The 18,279-nt window shown below is 45.6% G+C and overlaps 1 protein-coding gene across 3 annotated transcripts in view; it reads right to left on the reverse strand.

The window, feature by feature from the left end:
• STXBP5L (syntaxin binding protein 5L) overlaps positions 1–14,706 on the reverse strand; it is a 67,376-nt gene extending 52,670 nt beyond the window's left edge. For all 3 annotated transcript variants that reach the window (XM_082206049.1, XM_082206048.1, XM_082206047.1), the window contains exons 1-3: positions 13,827–14,706; positions 4,055–4,152; positions 1,113–1,194 (exon numbers count right to left, since the gene is read on the reverse strand). In XM_082206049.1, the coding sequence (XP_082062175.1) occupies positions 1,113–1,194; positions 4,055–4,152; positions 13,827–14,000 (354 nt within the window). In that variant the 5' untranslated portion in view covers positions 14,001–14,706. The remainder of the gene's footprint in view (positions 1–1,112; positions 1,195–4,054; positions 4,153–13,826) is intronic.
• Between the last annotated feature and the right edge of the window lie 3,573 nt (positions 14,707–18,279).

The following is an 18,279-nucleotide window of genomic DNA, read 5'->3' on the forward strand; positions in this document are numbered from 1 at the left end:
AAAACATCAAACATTAAAAGCTTCCCTAAACAGGGCTGCCTTCAGATGTCTTCTAAAAGTCTGAAAGTTGTTTATTTCTTTGACATCTGATGGGAGAGCATCCCACAGGGTGGGCGCCACTACCCAGAAAGCCCTCTGCTGGTTCCCTGTAACCTCACTTCTCGCAGTGAGGGAACCGCCAGAAGGCCCTTGGCGCTGGACCTCAGTGTCCGGGCAGAATGATGGGGGTGGAGATGCTCCTTCAGGTATACAGGACCGAGGCCATTTAGGGCTTTAAAGGTCAGCACCAACACTTTGCATTGTGCTTGGAAACATACTGGGAACCAATGTAGGTAAGGCTGGGAATGTCTCGTGCCTGAAATCCTGGAAAGCTGCCAGTTAGTAGACCAACCTCTCTCAACCTGGGGTCTCCAGATGTTGTTGGACTATAACTCCCATCATCCCTGCTAACTAGGGATGATGGGAGTTATGGTCCAGCAACATCTGGATACCCAAGGTTGAGAGAGGCTGCTGTAGACAATAGCGGCCTAGATGACTCAATGGTCTGACTTGGCAATAAGCAGTTTCTTATGACAGCATTTCTGGAAAAGGTACCTTGGAGGTTCTGAATTTCAACTTCATACCTAGTAATGTCAATGTTGCTTGCAGAACCTTTGCCTAAGGCCCCAAAGATTTACTGCCACTTACCTAAATAGGCAGCTTCTTATGTTCCACCCCTGGTGGCAGCCATTTTCTGACTGGTGCCCTCAGCACCTTCTTAAAATTCCAAATGTGGCCCTGGACCCCAGAAGGTAGGCAACCGCTGGTCTAAACAATCAGTGTTTAACTTTCTCTTGGTCTAATCACATCCTAAATGTGAATCATTTCTATGGCTGCACTCATTGGTCAAAAGCACTGAAAGGTAAGAGTAGGCTGGGGCTGGTTTCTCACACACACAAGCGACGTGCTTGCAAGTATTGCCTTTTATCTCAGATTCTACAAATGCTGGAAACTTGCTTTTTCAAACTGGGAATTCCACCCACAGATGCCCCCTTAAAAAGAAAAAAAAACTTGAACATATAACTTTGCTCATGTTTAAATAAACATTTGTGTTTTTGTAAATATAGCCTTACCTCATTTATCAAAAACTGAAGCTGCAGAACTGCAGCGTCACCTTCGTGTTGGCAATAACAATCAACACCCGGCCTGCCCAATCTGTTTAGAGTCAAAGTTAAGGATCAGTTAATACAGTTTTTGATAGCTGAAATAAAAGCAAAACAAAATAAAACACAGTTAACCATTTTTAACTGGCACTGTCTAATACAGATAGGTGCTGGAGGTGTGACTGAAGTATGTGATGTGGGCATGTTTGGTACTACACTACAGTATTCTTTTTTTTGTCTGAAGTTGTTGTCCATATCAGTGTTGCATTGGCGAAGCCCTTGATATTTGTGGAATTTAATACACTTTATTTATTTATATTCTTATAGTCCAGGGACAAATGGTAGGACAACAATAGCTGATTTTGTGCGGTGGCCTGAAGACAGACCTGTCCTTGCTATATTTAATTAGTCTTTGGCTAATTAAACAATATATGGCCTTTTAAACTAGGGAGTATTGTTTTCATTTGTTAATATGTTATGTATTCTTGTGTTCTTATATTGTAAATCGCCCTGTGATCCTGGGATGAGGGACAGTGTAGAAATTTAATAAAAGAACAAACAAACAAAATAAACACTTTTCTTATAAATTCCAATCTCTGTGTGGATACCTGTCTGGTGCTCAAGCAAGCTCTGTCCTTTTCCAGGTGTGTTTAATTAGCATTAATTTTACAGTTTTCCTTCCACTGTCTCCCTGGGGCAGATTAAGCCCCGTGTGAGAATTCCCTAATGCACACTCCTATACTGTGAAGTCTCAGGCTTTGTTGTACTTAAATGTATTTGTTTCCCAGTGCAGCTGCCTCCTCCAAATGTTTCCTTATTGGAGCATAAGGCACACAGAGAATACTTATAAAGACAAATTCTAAAACAAGACCAGTGAAAAGTTATTTTCTTTACTAATTAAGGAATTAATTCAAAACACAGAATATAAAATATATAGTGGAGTTGGTACGTAATTGCATAGCATCATAACATTGAATAGTTTAACGACAAGGCTGGCCTAGTATTTGTCTTTGGAATAAAGTGAGAAATTGCATTTTTCTTTGCTATAGGACAGTGTTTCCCTACCTTTGGTCTCCAGCTGTTTTTGGACTACAACTGCCCATCATCCCTGATCACTGGTCTTGCTAACTATGGATGATGGGAACTATAGTCCAAAACCAGCTGGAGACCCAAGGTTGGGAAATACTGCTCTATGAGACCCTGAATTTTCAAGACGCCTAGCAGTTCTAACTTGCTTATCTGCAGAGGGAGAACTTCCTGTATGTGGCATTTACTGCTTCTCTTTATCAAGGTCCTCTTGAGACAGTATTCTTTTGTGCAAAACAGAAGTAGGTTGGGGTGCTGGTGGAATATAGTGCCTAAGGTGATTCATATGTGCATTGCATTACATTGGGGGGGGGGGGTTTCCTGCTACATACATAAGCCCATATCAAATTTTCAGATACAGTGGTGCCTTGGTTCTTGAACACAATCTGTTCCGGGAGTTCATCTGACTCACAAAACCGTTCGAAAACCAAAAGCTTTGCTTCTGAATGGCTGCACTCAAGCGGAAGCTGTGGAAGCCACATCAGACGTTTGGCTTCCAAAAAACATTTGCAAACCAGAACATTTACTTCCAGGTTCTCGGCATTCGGGAGCCAATTTGTTTGACAACTAAGCTATTTGGGAACCAAGGTACCACTGTGCTTTAAATAAAAAAGAAATTAAAAAGAGGCCCAGTCTGACCCATGAAAAAAATCTCTCCCACCATTCTCATACCAGTCAAACATTTGGGGTGGAGGAGTTTGCGCCCAAGGACCTCCTCTTCCCTTCTCCATTGACAATAAAAAGCTCATGAATAATCCAAATTCCATCACCACTCTGCATGCACGCCAAACATACTTTTGGGGTAGTTTACCATCAATCTAAGTGTTTATTTGTGTGAGAGACAGAAAGAGAAAGAGAGAGAAAGATGAGAGTTTTTATATCTCTCAATCAATCCATCAGAGATGAACCCAGAGGTTGAACAATGAGCTGACATGGATATATTGCTTGTTTCAAAGACTGGTAGAAAAGAAGAAAAAAGACTTTGTTTGATGCTGCTTTAATCTGGAGCTTGCAAAAGTAGGGGAAAGAACTTCAGAGAAGAGCAACAAGCAACCTTTATTGAGGCAGTGTAGGTGTCCTCCCTCCCTAGATTCATAGAATCATAGAGTTGGAAGAGACCCCAAGGGCCATCGAGTTCAACCCCCTGCCAAGCAGGAAACACCATCAGAGCACTCCTGACATATGGTTGTCAAGCCTCTGCTTAAAGACCTCCAAAGAAGGAGACGCCACCACACTCCTTGGCAGCAAATTCCACTGTCAAACAGCTCTTACTGTCAGGAAGTTCTTCCTAATGTTTAGGTGGAATCTTCTTTCTTGTAGTTTGGATCCATTGCTCCGTGTCCGCTTCTCTGGAGCAGCAGAAAACAACCTTTCTCCCTCCTCTATGTGACATCCTTTTATATATTTGAACATGGCTATCATATCACCCCTTAACCTCCTCTTCTCCAGGCTAAACATGCCCAGCTCCCTTAGCCGTTCCTCATAAGGCATCGTTTCCAGGCCTTGGACCATTTTGGTTGCCCTCCTCTGGACACGTTCCAGTTTGTCAGTGTCCTTCTTGAACTGTGGTGCCCAGAACTGGACACAGTACTCCAGGATTCCTTTGCTCTGCTCCCCAAACTGAGAGGGAAGACATGCTTCACCATCCAAAGCAACTGGGAGATGGAAGCACTTGCCTCCCCTCCTGTCTCAGCCCCCTCCCTATGTCATCCTCCTCCTGTTCCCCTGTTGGAACGTGCAAACGCAGGAAAACAAGCTAAAAGCGCGGATTGTAAAATGTACGTTATGCTGCAAATCATACTTTTTGGTATACTAGCAAAGGATACATTCGAATAGCACCTGTTCTTGTCCCTATAGCCAGAATCTTCTGAACTGGGTCAAAAGCTAAGGCAGTGGGAAGATAAGGAAACCCATGGCGAACTGTCTGCAAAAGAAGAAAGAAACTCAGTTGATGCAGAGTAGTTGCTTTACAGTATCATTAAGTATTATTTCTGGAGCAAACAAAGCTCTGGATAACCAAACTAATTAATAGGCTGTCAACTGAGTGTAGATCTTTTAACAAATTAATTATATTCTTTAACAAATGAACTAGGCAAATTCTAATATTTAATAATAATATATATATATACACACATCTACATACATATTGCATGGGACGCGGGTGGCGCTGTGGGCTAAAGCCTCAGCGCCTAGGGCTTGCCGATCGAAAGGTCGGCGGTTCGAATCCCCGCGGCGGGGTGCGCTCCTGCTGCTCGGTCCCAGCGCCTGCCAACCTAGCAGTTCGAAAGCACCCCCGGGGGCAAGTAGATAAATAGGTACCGCTTACCAGCGGGAAGGTAAACGGCGTTCCGTGTGCTGCGCTGGCTCGCCAGAGCAGCGTTGTCACGCTGGCCACGTGACCCGGAAGTGTCTCCGGACAGCGCTGGCCCCCGGCCTATAGATGTGAGATGGGCGCACAAACCCCAGAGTCTGTCAAGACTGGCCCGTTCGGGCAGGGGTACCTTTACCTTTACCTTTTTACATACATATTATCATACCCTAATATAGAAGCTCCTTTTGTATCTCAGTTCAAAAGGAAATACAGATAAATTAAGGTAAAGTACAACCTGTGGCAGCTGAGTCTGAAGAAATTATTATTGCTATTATCGTTATTTTCAGAAAAGAGAACTCAAAGCAACTTACAAGTAACATTTTAAAAGTGGAAAAACAATAATACAACCCAGAATACATCAGTAGCATATAGAAAAGAACAGAATCGACTCAGCTCCAGAAGATAAACAAAAAATAAGTTCCAAAAGCCTGGGGGCACAAGAATGCATTTGCCCAGCACCTAACAATACACAGTAGTGGTGCATCCCTGGGCAGTTTCCATAAATTGGGAGCCACCACTGAGAAGGCTGTTCTCATGTTGTGACTCTCTGCACCCCCTCAGAGAGGGAGCACGAGGAAGAGCCTCAGATGACAAATGCAGGATCCACGCTGGTTCATGTGGGGAGAGGTGGTCCTTGAGCCAGTGCGGTGCTAAGCTGCTTAAGGCTTTATCAATCAAAACCACACTTTGATCTGGACCGGAAAACTATTCAGTAGCTAATGCAGTTGTGCCACAGGTTCAGGGGGAAATTTCAGCCAATTAGAACAGGGTACACTGTAACTACACTGTAAAATGAGAACACTGGAACATAGAGATTCAAAGGAAACTGCTGAATTATTGCAATTTATCAGACTGTTCAGTTTTGTCAACCATGACTTGAATTGAGATTGCAGTTTTGTTGGTTCTTACCGCAGCATATGTTAAATTGGCTTATCAGAGCCAGGACATGTGTCTTAACATCAAGTAACATTCCATTTTAACTTGGTCACTGTGCATCCTTGTTAACTGCTCTCTGTAACTATTTTGCTTTCAGGCAATTGTCACTGCCTGTTCTTTTGAAGTTGCTCTACATCAAGCTTCCTCAAACTTGGCCCTCCAGATGTTTTTGGCCTACAACTCCTGTGATCCCTAGCTAGCAGGACCAGTGGTCAGGGATGATGGGAATTGTAGTCTCAAAACATCTGGTGGGCCGAGTTTGAGGAAACCTGCTCCACATCTCCCACCCCTCAGTGGGCATATGCTTGCAAATTCAGGGTTGCACTTCACACATACGATGAAGTAGACTACGGGCGCAAGCCTAACTTCACCTCCATGTAGGTGAAGTTTTATGGCGCAGATTGGAGGCACTGCTGCATTTGCAGCCCTACTGCTCATGGCAGCTGCAGCAAAAGGTGAGTTGCAGGATTGGTCCCAATGCAATCTCATGATGCCAGTGAGAATACAGGAGATTGGGATCCAATGGTTCCCGGGCCGGGCAAGGCCCTCCTTGTCCTGGTTTCTGCCAAAAACAACAACAACAGGTGCACTTATAAGTAAGAAGGTGGTATTTTATTAAAGCAGATTAATGGCATGGACTCAGAGGCATGGAAATACCAAATACAGTCCAGCAGCTCTTACAAGGTGAAGGGTGAGCAGTAATGTGTCCAGTACAGGCACAAGGGTCAGGGTTTACAAGTCCAAGATCAGCAACAAGAATTCCAGGGCTATATGGGAGCTGTAATGTTGTTCCAGCAAGTTACCCTGCCTGCCCACCAAGCTTCTAAGCAGAGAAGGAAAAAGTACACTCACAAGAATCCCTCTCCATGTGGGCATCCCGGCCTGAAGATGGGAGCTCCTCTGGGGGGGGGAGGAGATGGGTCTCCCCCCTTTTCTTGACACCTCTCCCTGGGAGGCACCCAAGCCCACCTCCTTGTCTAAACTCTCTTGCTCTATAACAACAGACTGTACCCTGAGCCCCCATCATCCTCCACAGCCCCTGAGTCTCCCATCTTTTCAGGTCCAGGCATGTCTGGAAGCAGAGGAGGGGCTTCATCATCATGTCAAAGTTGACATAGTCTCATCCTTTCTCCTCTCACTCCTGATCTGAAGCAGAGAGTTCAGAAGCAGCCATGACATTCTCCACCTTGGTGCCTTCCAGAAGCATCCTTGTCATGCCCACCCACACTTTTGGCAGGTGAAAGGAGGAGTGCCACATCAACAGAATGATGCTTGTCCCCCTCCATTAGGGGACCAATTTAGCCAGGACAGCTGGGCACCTAATCTAACCTCACCCCTCTGCCCAGGAGGGTTAGATAGCTCTATCAATCTGTTAGCCTTTAAAGAGTCATATCAGCAGTTGAGTATGTCTGCCTTTCTTTCTTTCATTTTTTAAGCCAGCCTCTTCTGGAGAAGGAAGGACATGTACCGCATGCTCATAATAAAATAACCAGATACCTTTTCTTTACAACATCAGACTAAAAATGGATTAAAAGAACGTATGAGGTAGTGCAGGAAATGCTCATCCAAACGCATGAGCAAGACAGACCTTCATATATGCAGCAAGAGCACTGCTTCTCTGTCAGCCTCTTTCTCATGCAGTGAACACAGCGAGAACCTAAATCCCCATTTCCTGGCCTCCCTTTGCCACTCTGTGTGCATTTCCCTCATGGCTGAGTAAACAGGTTTGAAAAGGCACCTCGCTTTAGATAAATGGATGCACAGTCTACTTCTCAGTCAAAGACAGAAGACCACATCTCCCACCTTCACCCTGTTCAGCTGTATTTTCCCTTCCAAATAAGCAATGTTACATGAGTGATATGGTATAGTTGTACAATGCAATAATATTTCCCCACCAAAATTAGAACAAAGAAGGTAGTGCATTGATTCCTGGGCTTGTGCTTCTACATTTGCTGCAGAGTTGTTTACATGATTAAACTCTTAAATTACGGAGAGTTGCAGTCACAAAGGGAGTCCTAATTCAGTAGGGGAAGCTGCAGGCAGGCCAAGTTAAAAGGTAAACAAAGATGAGGGAGAAACACGTTGCAGAAAAGGCCTAAAATAGCTGGACAGTAAAGGTATAGGAGGGGCACAAAGTAAAGCCTAAAACTAATCTACAACATGGGGCAATTTTAGTATCACTCCCAGAGGTGCACTTCATTTTCTTGTAAGTCAGACAGATGTCAACAACAGCAAGTCAGTATATTTCACAGACCATTTATCTTTCAAACACTATTCTTTGACTGAGATAGATTGCCATAGAAGGGAAGAAGCTCTGTTGGTGGCTGGGATGGAAAACTTGCCCATCTGCTGCCTCCACCCACAGTATGCAAATACACACAACAAACCTCTACAGAAGAAATTGAATGGCAAAGTATCAAATAATTGCAGGGGAGATTGGTCGGGGAGAACCAGCCCTTCAAGCCAATGATGTCAGATGCCACAAAGAGAGGGGACATCCCAGTGGAAGTGGAACACTTGCTCAGGAAGAGGCACTGCTGGGGCTAACAGATGGGGCTAATGAGGCACCCCTTCTGTCATCACCCACTCATTGAGTCAGGTATGGGCACTAAAGCAAAGAAACATCATGTCTGAACCCCAAGACTGGCCACGGTTACCAGGAAGAAGAGCGAGCCACAGAAGATGTATATCCCTCGGTTGAACGAGAAGCTCAGTCTAAAAGAACAGAAGGGCAAAGAGATTGCATCTTTGGACTTGAACAACTAGCAACTCCATGAAGTTTTGTCCCAGTGACCTTGATCAACAGAGGTGCCAGAGAACTTCCAAGAGGTCTCCAAGCACCTTGGACTTCCAGGTTCTTCAAGTGTGAAGATACCCAACTAGGGATGGCAAAGCCTGATTGGAACAGCAAGGCCTGGCTCAGTATGTAACAGCTTAGCTGGGCTTTGATTTTTGTGGGAGTAAGTTGCCAGCTTTGGAGCTATCAAAGATCCTGCATCCAATGTGGTAATCTTTTCTCAGTTACCTCTGGCATTAATACCTTAAAGATCACCCCTTTCCCATATGAACCAACCCAGATCCAGTTATCATCACTTCTGAGGCCCTTCCCTGTGTGTCTCCTGAGAGGTCTGGAGGGCAACAACATGAAAATGGGTCTTTTCTGTGGTGGCTCCCCGTTTGTGGAATGCTCTCCCCAGGGAGACTTCCCTGGTGCCTTCATTACATTCAGTGGTATCGCACTGAAAATCCGATCTTTATGGCAGAGTGCAACCCATCCAGAACTGGTTGAATACTGCCATTTTATCTAGATGAAGCTTTACTTTATTAGCCTCCCTCTATCCCATTACTAACATCCATTGCTTTACTTGGCGTATACAAAAAGGGGAAAGAGAAATGGCCATCACCCATATTTTGGTGACACCTTGCCCCAAATCTTGAGTTGATTTCTCCCAGTGTTTTCATGTAGATATTATAGGCATGTGAAACCCCATAGCATATGGCATGATGATGCACAGCACCTGCCTCCCAGCACTGCAGTCCAGAGCAAGAGTTTCCCCAGCATCACCTTCTTAATACTACCTGTAAGATAGGATTGGAACCAACAAAGTGCAGTGCTCCTGACTCCCATTCAGACAAGTGATACAGAAAATTGCCATGGATGAAGGTACTGAAAGCTATTGAGAGGTCCGGGAGAGCCAACAGGGGTACATTTCTGCTGCATTAGTCCATAAAACTAGGAGCAGCATTTTCTCCTTCACGGTGCCATGGAGAAATGTCACTACCAAGCCTCTTTGTCACTCTCAAAATGATCCACTCATTGTATGCCTAGCTCCAGTCTGGTCTGCATCAGCTGTGTAATAAGCCTTTTGTGACAGAATTTGAGAAAGCACAGAACTACAAGTTCAGTTTTCTGACCCTGATTCCAGGTCCTCAGTACGATTCTGGTTCAGTCATTTAATTCACTTTTGCAGGCTAATGCCAGTATCATAAGCTCCTTCTGTGTGTCAGAGCGGCTTAATGCAGAATGGGAATCTTCAACTCTGTGACTCAGCCCTGACAATTTTCCCAGGACAAACAAATAAATCTTAACTAGGAAAGGATGTCCGTCTCCTCTAGTAACTGCAGCTCCAGGGCTGGTGCAGCTGCTCTGGGCACTACAGGGGGAGGGAGCTGCCCTGAAGCATGACCCTTATGGGCCAGATCCTCCACGATGGCTCCAGAGTTTCCTTGTGGTGACAAGCACCTTTGGAGCACCATGACCTGTTCCCCTATCAGAATTATTTGATGGTGACTTCACAGACACCTAAACCAGTGTTGGCAGCTCTTCCAGATATGTCCCATCCCTATAGTCTACCCAGCAAAATTCAGCTGCAGGTGCACTGTGAGCCTCCCCATTACCAGAAAGGAACAATAAGTTGTTGGATGTTTAATGTTTTTAAGGACCCAAAATAACCCAATATGCTAGAGGATGGCCTTGGAATCACTGCAACTCAAAGCAAGCGTCCTCACATTTTTAAAGTTTTTGTGTGTTTCCTTAGCTTTTTTTTGCAATGGATGTGTAGGTGTTCCTGTAAACAATACACAAATTCAAAAATTTATGGCGTGTAACATGGCTTAATTTCTAAGTAAGAGGTATGAAGTCAATCTTGTCTGAAAACCATAAGGTAAAGGTCCCCTGACCGTTAGGTCCAGTCGTGGATGACTCTGGGGTTGTGGCGCTCATCTCACTTTACTGGCCAAGGGAGCCGGCGTACAGCTTCCAGGTCATGTGGCCAGCAGGACTAAGCCGCTTCTGGCAAACCAGAGCAGCGCAGGGAAACGCCGCTTACCTTCCCACCGGAGCGGTACCTATTTATGTACTTGCACTTTGACGTACTTTCGAACTGCTAGGTTGGCAGGAGCTGGGACCAAACAATGGGAGCTCACCCCGTTGCGAGGATTCAAACTGCCAACCTTCTGATCGGCAAGCCCTAGGCTCTGTGGTTTAACCCACAGCACCACCTGCGTACCTCTGAAAACCATACTTGGACCCTTTTATATGAAAGCTCTTCCCCTGTACATAGGTGCTTGTTTGCTTTTAGTGAGGAGACACATGTAACGTCACACTTTCTTAGATAAGTGCTGTACAAGTCCTGTAGTAAGGAAAACTGTGAGGTTTAAAACTGCAGTCCTACCAAGGGAGCCATTCCTGAGAGCGGACAAAATATAACCATAAGCTTTGCAAAAGCAAAGCAGAATGCATGTTCAATAAACAGGTTGTCTGGACGAGTCCAAAAACAACACAATAATAAAATACAATACAACACACAGACTGATTTTCATTTTAAAATTTTACATTCCGCCTAGAGCTTGGACCCCTATGATAACCACAGTCTTGCTGTCATAACCATAGACTCTCTTAAGTCTGGAATTGAGTTTTTCTTTTTTTGCACTCTCCCCTCCAATGGACTCTTAATAGAGGTTTGCCACAGCTTAGGAAAGTCTCCTCTTTTTTTACTTTCTTTTAGGGATTTACCCTGAAGATAAAGATCCTTACATGTCCCTCCAACCCTGTATTTTGGACATAGCACAAGGAAGAAAAGTTCTCTCACCTTTCCATTTCATTCTCCATCTCTCATTAGCTTTCCACCTTCCACCTGCTCCACCCCATCCAAAACCATGAAGGACGGTGTACAAATTTAATAAAGAATAATGATAATGATAACAAAATTCACCACACAGCCTCTGTGGCTTAAATCTATTTCATTAATTATCCTTTCCCCCACACCCAGTCTTGCCTCTTAGACATTTATGGAGATCATCAAGGGTGTTGATAACTGTGGCAGCTGATTTCAACTCAGGAGGCTGTTTCAACTTCATATATGCCAAGACAGTCCCTACTCAAAGGGAGCATGGGGCAGATAGCATATATGATAACACACAATAGAGCCATTTGAGATTAAATGTATGTCATGGCTCTGCAAAAGTCAGAGGCCATTGCTCCACTATATATTAGGGCACACTAACAAAATGTTGAAAATGCTTCCCCAATAACCCAAAACCAAAACAGGAACAAAATAAGGACAGTGTTTAGCAGGGACAGGTACTAAACTACACATTTTATGGCAGGGATTGGAAGATATTGTTTTGGACAACATCTTCTTTAGTACATATATATGTACTACCACTTAAGTCAAAATTATTACCACCTTTGAACTCAAGCTGTCGCTGAAGCCGCATCACAATGAATTGGAAGGACTAAGGCAGCTCCCCCACCCCACTAAGTCTTTTAGGGAAAATATATATTGAAAAACAAGAATTTGCAAAGTTAACTTAGCTTATCTATCTAGCTACTGTCTTACCTACTTGGCATAAAAAACCTTGTCTTGTAGATGATAATCAACAGAATGTCCAGGTTTTCATAGGGAAATATTTAAGCATAAGAAGTACATTTTTCTAGAAAAAGAGGTGCCAGAACTCACCATGAGCTCCTCCCTTGTTCTCTGATAATGGTAATGGTGGCTACCTGAGAGGTGCCAGAACTGAGTTCCAGTACGTTCCGGCTAGAAAAATAAACCCCTGAGAATAGGGATGATAACATCTGCAAATTTGATAATATGCCACAGATATGCCACAATTCATTTCTTCACTGAAGTCTTGGGTGAGGGACTTAGGGAGAGGGGGCAGGGAAATGCTCACAAATTTACACCAATATGTTTACCAAAACACACCTGCTTTTCCCCATGGGGGTCCTCTCCTGCTCAAAAATCAAAATTCACCAATGCAGACTACCTAGTCTCTACTGATTTTGTGGCTTTGCAAGCAATGTGGGATGAAGTACCATTAAAGGGCCTCTGATCTCTTATGTAAGAATCATGTGAATTTGATATTAGGGAGCTGATTACTCTTTAGACACCTTTAAAAATGTGTGTGTCTTTGTCACTCAATAAAGAAGGCCTGTACTGGTAATGCAATATAACTGTTGGGTGTCTTCAGTTTCTTTTCCACATTAATGTAAAGTCCATGTGGGGAAAGATATTAGTTCTATTGAAGTAGCCAATTAAGCCAGCTTTTACCATGGTGCAATTAAGGGCAAACACTTAATTCAGGGCAGCTGACAAATCAATTGATCCAAAAGGGCCAAAACACCATTAATCATTGTTTCTGTAAGGCTAATGCAAATATCCCCAAGAACAAATGAAATAAGAGATACTTTTCTTTATGAGGCTAATGGCAATTCTAGATACTAAATCTGAAAAATATGATGAAGTGAGTACTTCATCTTTACCCTATTTCAAATGTTCACATTACTGAAACATCTAATGCACAACAAATGTGTTTGCATGGTTACATTTTGTACCCATTTACATGCTTTTGATACTGTGAAGAAAACCTCAGTTATAAAGAATTCAATTTTATTCACTTAACAGTAACTAAAAATCCTAAATTGAAAAAGGACAATATATTCATTTATTTATTTTTCTAAACATGCTCATAAAGGACATCATTCCATTTTGCTTTCCCCATCTTACTACTAAATTACTACTAAAACTATGATTAACACAGAACAAAAAATAACTTCTCACCCTGTATAAAAAAAAATTAAAATATTTGAATGCTGGATAACATTTTAAAAAAAATCAAATCTGATTTCCCTTTTCAGATAAAACTCCCACATAATTCAGATTGCATGTCAGCAACTCTAACATGGATCCCAACTATTTTCCATTATTAAAGTTGCCAATTATAGGTGCTGGGTTTCTAATATTGACTTCATTATACAAGAAGCAAAACAACTATTATGAAAACATAGACAGAATACAAAGACACAGTCTATAATTAATGTATCAGTAATGCTCCTACAAAATGAAAAGGCCTGTACCCAAGATAATTTAAAAGGGAAGCCTTCTAGCTGATCCCTGCTTAAAATTAGGCCAAAAGTGAATATATTTCATACAGAATGTTCAGAGAATGCACCCAGTGTTCACAGAATTTTAAAAAATGATAAATATGATAAACTAGTATTTGTGATGAGCGCTTGTAAACACTTTTAAGTCATAGTTCAATCTGACTACAGCCCACAGTCCTACAAAAGTATGATCTGAGACCAAGTCCTATGAGGACCCTTAATGACGCTGACATTTTTACTTACTCTGACCAGGAAGAAAAAATAATTGGGATCCAACTTCTAATGTAACAGTAGTGAAAAAGTAAAAGATGTTGTTCCACTTCATCCTTGAGGCCTTTTAACTTGGCTTTAGCACTCCAGATTTTTTTTCTTGTGCTTAAAAACCCCCACAGGCTGTTCTTACCTTGCTTAACTGAAAATAGTCTGAGGTGAGAGTCTCCTGGATTTCCTCTCTGGGAGTCCCGGCGCTTCCTCCTGAGGGCACAGAGCCACTGCCGGGCCCAGGGCCACTGCCGCTGCTTCCAGCCGGGGAGGAAGTTAAACCATCCAAAACTTTGTGGAAATTAAATTTCTTCATTTTGAAGAAGAAGAAGAAAGTAACCTTAGAAAGGAGAAAGAACTGCTTGCCTTGGTGAGGATCACATTTAGCAACCCCAAAGTGGAAAGCAAAACAAAGTGCCTTTCAAATGTTTCAGTGATGCAGCAAAACAGTCTTTTGAATTTTATCAGTGTGGTGTTTTACTGATGGAAGTATATAAAGGCTCCATTCTATCAAAACTCTTAAAAAGGGCTGGGAGAGCAGAATCCCACCAGTTCAGCAAACCCAACGTGAGGAATTCGGAAGAGGTGAATTATAGCCACTCACAGGAAGCCGTTTATAAAGAATCCACATTGTGTATAGGTATATATATATATATATTAAAAAAGACTATCCATCAGAATTCAAGCCAGCATTCAAACTGCCCTAATGGCCTAAGAACTCACAGACATGTTGACTTTCACTACCTCTTGTGAAAAAATGTATTTCCATATTAATTGGTGTTTCCGAGCTCCAGGCCCCCTTCTGTGACAGATGGCTTGATCTGGACCTCGGTGCTTCTTTCTCTCCCGTCTGCCTATCTTTGAAGGGCCAGATCCCGCCGCGGCTTCGGCAGCCGGCCTGCCCCCTACAGCAACTGCGGATCCTTCGCGATCCTCCCCGCCAACCTTCGCGTGAGGGATCTTGTCGGGCGAGGAATCCACTGCCCCTCAGCGGGCTGCTTCCGGGACATCCAAAGAGCGGCTCGGGCAACCGGGATGGGGATCTCTCGCCTCCTCAAGCCCGACCCGCGACGTCGGCTGGAGGCGCTGCCGGGCTCCGGGAAGCCGAACGCGGCGGGCTCATTCCGACGTGGCCGCCCATCATCATAATAAGAATAATTTCTCGCCTGGCGGGAACTGTGAGGGGAGCGAAAGCGTCCGAATGGGGCCCTGGCGGGAGAAGCGGGAACTTGCTGGCCGGCTGTCCCTCAGAGCAAGCGCGGCTCTCCCCGCCTGGGCCTGAGGGGGAAGCGCGCCCCGCCGAGCCCTCCTGCCAAGACTGCAAGGCTGGCGCCGGGACAGCTGCAATGGCAGCGCCGCCAAGAGCGCCCGGAGTCCCTCCGCTGGCGAGGCGGCGGCGGCGACGCAGTGCTCCCTCGGCCTCGGCCGCTCTCCGAGGTGCTGGAGCCCCAGGCGGCGGCTTCTCCTCCTGCTCCTGCTCCTCCTCCTCCTGCGGACCCGCCCGCTGGCCGGGAAGCGGAGGCCGGGCCTCGGCCGGGCCGGGCCGGGAGGGCGGAGCAGCAGCGGAGCAGTAGCGCGCCCGCAGCCCGCCAGGCCGGCAATTGCGCCTCGCCCGGCGCGGAGAGGGAGCTGGGGCGGGGGGCGGGGCGGAGGCAGGCCAGGGGCCCAATGAGAGCCCCCCTCGGGGTGTCCTGATAGGCCGGAGAGCCGGGCCGTAAATTTGAGGGAGCCAATCGCAAGCGGGGGGGAAAGCGACCCCAAACAAACCCGGAGCGCCGGCCAATCAGGGGAGACCTGCGGAGGCGGCAAAGCGCTGCGGCGCCGGGAGGGGGGAGGGAGGGGGCGCGCGCGCGGCCTGGTGGCCTCCGGGAGGCGCCGGAGAAAAGGAGGCGGCTCTTGATTATGATTATTGAATGAATTTATATACCGCCTGTTATGTACTGAGGTGAAGAGGATCCAGAATGCAGCAGTCTGATTGGTCCTGGAACAATAGAATCCAGAATGCAGCAGTCTGATTGGTCCTGGATCAATAGGATCCAGAATGCAGCGGTCTGATTGGTCCTGGAACAATAGGATCCAGAATGCAGCAGTCTGATTGGTCCTGGATCAATAGGATCCAGAATGCAGCAGTCTGATTGGTCCTGGATCAATAGGATCCAGAATGCAGCAATCTGACTGGTCCTGGAACAATAGGATCCAGAATGCAGCAGTCTGATTGGTCCTAGAACAATGCAGCAGTCTGATTGGTCCCCAGGATCCTGTGCTGGTCCCGGGGGCTAACCGAGAGGCGAGGTCAGAGGTCGAGGGTGTGGTGTGGAGGCTGTTCGTCAAGGCTGATTCTGGGTCCAAGGCAGGGAGTCTGATGGGGTCAGGAACTCTGGCAGAAGAGCAGGACAAGGTTCAGGCAGGAACAGGCTACCAACAACGTTGTTCCCGCCACTTGGGACTGGGGCTGGCTGGCTTTTACCTGCCCCAAGGCACAGGGCGGCCCCGGTCCACAGGTGACTCGCCTCTCCTGGCCTGGAGGCAAGCACTCCTCCTGCGAGAACTTAGTCCCCTCCGCCTCTCTGCCCTGAGCCTCTGCAGCTCAGGAGAGGCTGGAGGATTACCGGACCCAGAGGCAACCTCCGCTTCCCCTGACGGGGCTGAGAGTGGAGCACCTGCAGGCAATGGGTCCTCCATCACCTCCGGAGCCAGAGCAGACTCAGCTGGTGCCTGCACCTGAGGACCCAGCACAGGTGAGGACCCTTCAGGCTCATGCCCCAGCCCCGGCTCAGCTGGTTCTGGAGGCGAGGACTCCTGTGCAGGCTGGGATCCCTCAGGTTCAGCCCCCGAGTCCGAATCCCAGGCCATCACAGAGCCACCCAATCCAGCTCCAGGTGGAAGTGAATGCAAAACCTGATTGGCCTACAGGAGAATCCCGGAATTAGCCAATCATGTGGGGCCCATTGTGCAAATAATGTATATAAAGCAGATATTTGGGAGGAACTTCTATTCCTCCTCAGTGAGAGATTTTAATTTCTTGGGCTCTATGATCACTGCAGATGGTGACAGCAGCCACAAAATTAAAAGACGCCTGCTTCTTGGGAGAAAAGCAATGGCAAACCTAGACAACATCTTCAAAAGCTGAGACCGGACCTTGCCAACAAAGGTCCACATAGTTAAAGCTCTGGTTTTCCCAGTAGTGATGTATGGAAGTGAGAGCTGGACCATAAAGAAGGCTGATCACCAAAGAATGGATGCTTTTGAATTCTGGTGCTGGAGGAGACTCTGGAGAGTCCCATGGACTGCAAGAAGATCAAACCTCTCCATTCTGAAGGAAATCAGCCCTGAGTGCTCCCTGGAAGGACAGATCCTGAAGCTGAGGCTCCAAGACTTTGGCCACCTCAGGAGAAGAGAAGACTCCCTGGAAAAGACCCTGATGTTGGGAAAGATGGAGGGCACAAGGAGAAGGGGACGACAGAGGGCGAGATGGTGGGACAGTGTTCTCGAAGCTACCAGCATGAGTTTGACCAAACTGCGGGAGGCAGTGGAAGACAGGGGGGCCTGGCGTGCTCTGGTCCAGGGGGTCACAAAGAGGCAGACACAACTAAACAACCACAACAACAACAAATGCAATAGAAAAGTGAGTAATACTAAATAGAAAGGTGGAATGGGCCCCTGGTATTGGAGATACTGAAGTCTATGTATCTTCCATCTGCTGGATCAACGCTATCCTAGCTCTCAACGGAATTCTTAGGGAAATACTTGTTTTGCTTATTTCTCAGCAGTGCTTCTTCCATATCTTCTTCTTTGGCAATTGCTTGTAGCCAAGTAAGATTGTCTTCCATGAATATGGTTCCATGTATATGCAAGCTGCAAGCCCCACATGCAAAGGAACCAACACAAACTCACTTTAAGCTCTTGGCAAAAGATTCCCACATTGTATGGTGTTGGACTAGATGACTAGAACTGGTCCCTTCCAGTTCTATGATTCTGTGATGGTTCCTTTGCAGCCACATCCTTATCTGTCCCACATGAATCGGGCTTTTAGTACTGAGGCACCTACGCTTTTGAATTCTCTCTTTGGTGCCCACTAAAGATCCTCTTCCAATAAGCCTTTTAAGTTAAGATCTGCATCTGTACTGGAATTATTTTTATGACGTTAAGTCTCTTGTTTGCTGCTCTGTGCTCCTTTGGGAAGAAGGGCTGAATATAAATTGATTAAATAATCAAAATAAATATTATGTCAGCAGTATGAAGCAGGTGGGTATATTCTGGTGGGCGGGACGACTGGGCCAAATTGGGACCTATCTTAATTGGTTTCCCATCCCTGCTATGAAGAAAATCCTCTAATTCAAGCATACTTCCTGAACCTCCTTCAAGAAATGCCAGTTGAGTCTTCTGCATAAATAAAACTCTGAAAATCAGTCTAGCTAATTAAACAATTTGTCCTGGTCTTAAAAACCTATGGAAATTCTATGAACAGCTTGAAGCTGTGGGTGAGGCATTTGCCTACTGCTTCCATTCTCATTTTTCAAGACCACCTCTGTGCTTTGCATTTGCCAACCCTCCCTGTTCAGAGCCTGCTACATTAGTTTAAATAGAAAAAGGAG

This window comes from Podarcis vaucheri, assembly GCF_965113315.1.
Source record: "Podarcis vaucheri genome assembly, chromosome: 17".
Taxonomy (NCBI): Eukaryota; Metazoa; Chordata; class Lepidosauria; order Squamata; family Lacertidae; genus Podarcis; species Podarcis vaucheri.